Raw genomic sequence first — 5,351 nt, 5'->3', positions numbered from 1 at the left:
GGGGATGAATAGAATCTTTGTTTTTGTGCAAGGTAGTATGAGCCCAAGAAAATTTGCATAAGTTCAAGCCTGCACTTTTAATTTGAATGGAGACGTCTTTTACGTATTGAAGCACAATGATATTATTCATACACTGATACAAGTCAGTTATATTTGTGCTTTCTTAATAACGACTTATTGTCATTTAAATAAAAAATGAACTATTGTGCCTCATACGCATGAGGTGATGCAATTAGGCTTAGCAAAAACCGGAAAGAAAGAATGAATAGAAACTTAACCATGCATGTACGTGGACTTTAAGTTTACCATGGATAAAAGAAATATATAGTTCATATATAAAAGAAAATGCATCAGCGTAATTGATCATGAAACTTCTCTCTGTCCCTATCTGAGTCAATGTAAAAGCTTCATGTAGCAAATGTCATGGTGGACAGTCACCTATAGATTCACAGACAAGCCAAAGCAATTTGATCTACTGTCTGAAACAATCAGTGAACAGTTGAGAAGAAAAACCGCACAATCTTAATTCAAAATAATAAAAAAAGAAAAAAAAGAGAAGAAAATGAGAAGTCGAAGAACACAAAGAAACACCTACTGCCACTCATAAAACAAAAGAACTCACTTCCTGGAACCTCGATCAGTTTGAAAAACTCCCATGTTCATCTTGTTGCTATTTACACGCTCCGTACTCCTTCTAATTTTTAGTTTTTGTGCTTTCATAAAATCATCTTTATTTCCGAAAGAGAACCTAAGGAAAGTACGTATAAGATCAATCGTAGTTCCACAGAGCCTCTCCTCCGTCTGAATTATCCGGCGAGTCATAATCAGAAGGCGGCGAGTTTATTCTTGGCGGAGAAACCAGCATTCCTTCAGCCATGTCTACCAGCAAACTCGGCATCCCGAAAATCTCTTCCTCGTCCATAAAGTCTGCCCCAACAGACGACGCTAAATTACTGTTATTAATACTCAGCATATCATCATACTCTTTCTCTTGTTGTTCAACACTTGGAGTCTCCCTGGAGACACCCGTCTTCAGTGTTGCCGCTGCTGCTGCAGTAGCTGCAGCAGTCGCCGCAGCACGAATGTCCAGCGCAGACATGGACGCGGGGACCGGATACGACTTAATGGAACTAGGAAAGTTGAGAACTGCATCCTCACGTTTCAGAGCCAGGGCCGCCACGTCGTAGGCGGCTGCAGCCATCTCCGGAGTTGGGAAAGTCCCGAGCCATATTCGCTTGGTCTTTCGCGGCTCGCGTATTTCCGACACCCATTTTCCTCCCCGGCAGCGAATTCCCCGGTACCTGGGGTGCTTGCCCGAAGAACTTGAGGCCATGGGAGTTTTTCCCTGCGGTGTTGTTGCCTCCCTAGGTGTTTGAGGCTGTAGCTGCTGTACTTCTGTAGCTTCAGATGTTGGAGGAATTATGGGTACAGTTGGGCTTCTACTCGTGTGGTCAAGAGGAAGAAGAGCAAGAAGAGCAAGAGAATGTGATGGAGGTGGATGTGGAGGATGAGGAGGCTGATGAGGCTGTGGAGGTTGGTGTAGTGTAGGAGAAGGAGGAGGAAAGTCAAGGGTGAACTGGGTCGGTGCGGGTTGGTCTACTACTACCTGGCTCAAGTTAGTCGGAGGAGTATTTGGATCAGCCATGACCTATATTATAGGTATGATATATGGAGAAATATTTCTGTGGAGATTAATATAGAAGCTAGGTAGGAAGGTAAGATATTAATTCTGAGAGGCCATGGTTTGAGGTTTTGGGGAGGACGAGATGTATATATGTAATTGTAAGTTTAAAGCGTGGGGAATTCGTGGGAAAGGAGAGGGGTCTCTATATCTCTCGCTCACATAGTCGTGGTATGCACCAGTTGGGTTTTGGGTTTAAGGCCATAGCCAGCTTTTAGGGTTTTTTGACAACTTTCGGAGAAAGTCTGTTCTCAAATGTTTCTGTGATTTGATCGAGCACACGCATTAGGCACAGAATCGGAATGAGCTGTTGTCTATATACAAGTATGAATGTATTTTATGTACCCCTTTTAGTGGCTTTTTATGAGTTTGTGCTCATATGGCTACGAGGTCTTCCACTTGGTCTCCACAGCAGCCTGGTACGAATATGATTGGGGAACAATTTATTTATATATTATAATTAAGCAAACATCAATTAAGCAACATCAGTTGATTGTTAAATATTGAAGCTTGAAACAACGTACCAATATCACATGTGAAATGTTATATATCATAGTAGATGAAGAAATATTTTAAATGGACCAATATTATTGTACACTTCAAATGTTCAATTTACATGTTCTTCGATTCTGAAATAGTTTTACAACATAATGTTACTCTATAAAAGACGTCATCGAGATTTTTCTATAGTTAAGTGGTCTTACTACGCTATCTCTATATATTTGCACCAGAAAGAAAAATAAAGAAATATTTGTATTGCATTTAATTATATGATGGAACTAATGTGAGATATTACTTTTCTCATTACCTGACGTACATCCGGTTTAAAGTTTGTTAAACTGATTTTTCAGTTTCATATAAATTGCTTCTACAAGACCACAACATACATGTATGTTGTTTGGTAGGTGAAATTCCGAGTTCCATCTAATTCATTTGATCGATAACGATATATCACCTTTGAAATGACTAAACATAGAATTAAATTTGATCGGTTGATCGATTATACAGTTGCCGAACATTAGGAGCATTCCCTATTCTAACCAGTAACAAAGCAAGAGGAGCTATATTGCTGGGTTGTGGCCAACCAAGGTCCAATGAACACACATTACAGACATTAATTAATTAGGGTCATCTTATTAGTGCCAAAGGGTGGGTTTAGCTGTTGTGCAGCGCTGCATGACATACATATCAAATCGGACGGTAGATAGAAAGTGTCTTGAAATGCACATGGGGTATGTGAGGTATATGGACGGTGAATTAGGACTGCTGCACGCATACAGCAGCATAGAATTTTCCCCAAAAGTGTGAGCATTAGTGATCCGCTAATAGAAGTAACAGTCTCAGTAGCTACCTATGGAGACCACATGTTCTCATGCTTCTGCTCTGCGTTTTTTAACCATAAGAGAGGAAAACTTCTCATAAAAAGCTAAACACGTCTGATATATATTTAGCAATCCCCACCAAACCAAGTCGTCTCCTTGTTTTGATTCAAGAGCGCGCACCAGCAAATCGGTTACCCTAAAAAATTTGTCTAAACTGGAGAGCTTATTAAATTTTTTTTGGCCATGATTGCTTAAAGATCATAACAATATATACATAAATTCTCTGGAGGATGTTTGGCCAACAAGGTGGCCTTATCTTATAGACGGTCGGAGTACCCTGAAGGAGGGGGCCCTGTTTGTTCCGGCATGCGATTTTTGTACCTACAAAAATTATTGGGTCAGCAAGCTTCACGTAATCGCTAATCTAACACCTCCTCTCGGGTAATAGGTAGGATATGATCGATGTTGTAGGGACATGGAAACATTCACTATGAAGAAACACAACAATCGGGTTAGGTTTATATGAACAGATCAGTCAGATGCATGCATTTTTAATACCATAGTACAATAAACCATCACCTATTAATTTGATGAACTTGTTTTTAATGAATATCAAATCTAGTCTTTAAGGGTTTGGAGATAAGTAGTAGTACGTAACAGCTAACAAGGGTTCAAACCCGAATTTGTTTGGATTTTACAGTGATTTGGGTTACAACTCTTGTTGTACTAAATAGTTTGAGATTCCGATACTAACTTTGAAAAGATTCCGAACCAGAATTGTATCAGTCTACAAACATCGATCAGTGGACGTAATCTATATATAGCCATCACACAGATAAGCTAAATAAGAAACGCGAGTTACACCTTGGTGTATAGAATATATTCAATATTGGATAAGGAATACTGAAATAAAAGGTAAAATTACTAAATTACACCCCAAATTTGGTTAAAATTGTCAATTTGCACCCCAAATTTGTATTTGAGTCAATTTACCCCATAAACTTGGTAAAAATTGCCGATTTACACCCCATCCGTTAAATTTAACTGGTTTCATTCAATTTTGCGTCAAATGTCATGCACATGAGAGGTAATTTTGTCATTTTCTATTTATATTTTTCTTAAAAACAAATACAAATATTCTTTAAGAGGATTATTTTTTAATTAAATTATTTATTTATATCTTTTTTCTACATATTTAACCCAACTTCGAATTATATATTCAACATACTCACCCATTTAAATATAGTGTGTTGTATATATATATATATATATATATATATATATATACAGCCCTTCTTGGCTGCGGAGGTCCGCACCAAGATTTTGGTGTGGATTTCCATCTTTTTACCACTTTTTGATCAAATTTTCTCATTTCCACCGTCTAGTATCTAGATAATATTGTGTAGATCATCTATGCAAAATTTCAGCCAATTTGGTAACCGTTAAGGCCCTCAATATTGCGTTTTTCTGTTACAAATATGAACGGTTCATGTTCGACAGAATTCGGTCCGTCCATTTGTTATTCGATTTGGAGGGCCTTAATGATTATCTAGATACTAGACGGTGGAGATGAGAAAATTCGATCAAAAAGTGGTAAAAAGATGGAAATCCGCACCAAAATCATTGGTGCGGACCTCCGCATTTGAGAAAATCCGTATATATATATATATATATATATATATATATATATATATATATATATATATATATATGTACACATTGTTGGAGGAGGAACGAAACGAGAATAATAACGACGTAATGGAACAAAACGTAACCATTTAATTATTGATAATAGGGCCTATATATAGACATTACATAACTACAATCCCATAGGATTCGGAGTCCTAATCTATTACAGAGATGCAAATCTATTTCTAACAAGAAACCTAATAAGGCTAAGACATACACAATGGTAGAATAGTAATTCTCTCAGAACACACATTTATTTTTAATTTTCAATTTATTTATGTATATTTTCTAATATCTTTTAACATACTATATCACGTAAAGTAATAAATATATAAATCAATAACATGTTTCGAAAAAAAAAATTGTAACAAGTGTTCATCTTAAATAATTTTATTAATTTATTTCATTATTAAATATGAATAAATATATAATGACAATATTGCCCCTCAAATGCATGACATGTGACTTAAAATTGGATGAAAAACATTAAATTTAACGGATAGGGTGCAAATCGGCAATTTTTATTAAATTTAGGAGGTAAATTGACTTAAATGCAAGTTCAGGGTGCAAATTGACAATTATAACTAAATTTGGGTGGAAATCGACCTTTTTGCCGAAATAAAATAAAGAGAGGAAGGGTCAAATTCGAAGTAAACCAT

The 5,351-nt window shown here is 36.7% G+C and overlaps 1 protein-coding gene across 1 annotated transcript; it reads right to left on the bottom strand.

Moving 5' to 3' along the window:
• Positions 1 to 254: 254 nt before the first annotated feature.
• LOC126794601 (ethylene-responsive transcription factor ERF027-like) lies at positions 255 to 1,721 on the bottom strand. Its single transcript, XM_050521357.1, has one exon. The coding sequence runs from the start codon at positions 1,643 to 1,645 to the stop codon at positions 770 to 772; it is 876 nt and encodes a 291-aa protein (XP_050377314.1). The 5' UTR covers positions 1,646 to 1,721; the 3' UTR covers positions 255 to 769.
• Between the last annotated feature and the right edge of the window lie 3,630 nt (positions 1,722 to 5,351).

This window comes from Argentina anserina, chromosome 5 (genome assembly GCF_933775445.1).
Source record: "Argentina anserina chromosome 5, drPotAnse1.1, whole genome shotgun sequence".
NCBI lineage: Eukaryota > Viridiplantae > Streptophyta > Magnoliopsida > Rosales > Rosaceae > Argentina > Argentina anserina.
This window is presented reverse-complemented; position numbering and strand designations above follow the sequence as displayed.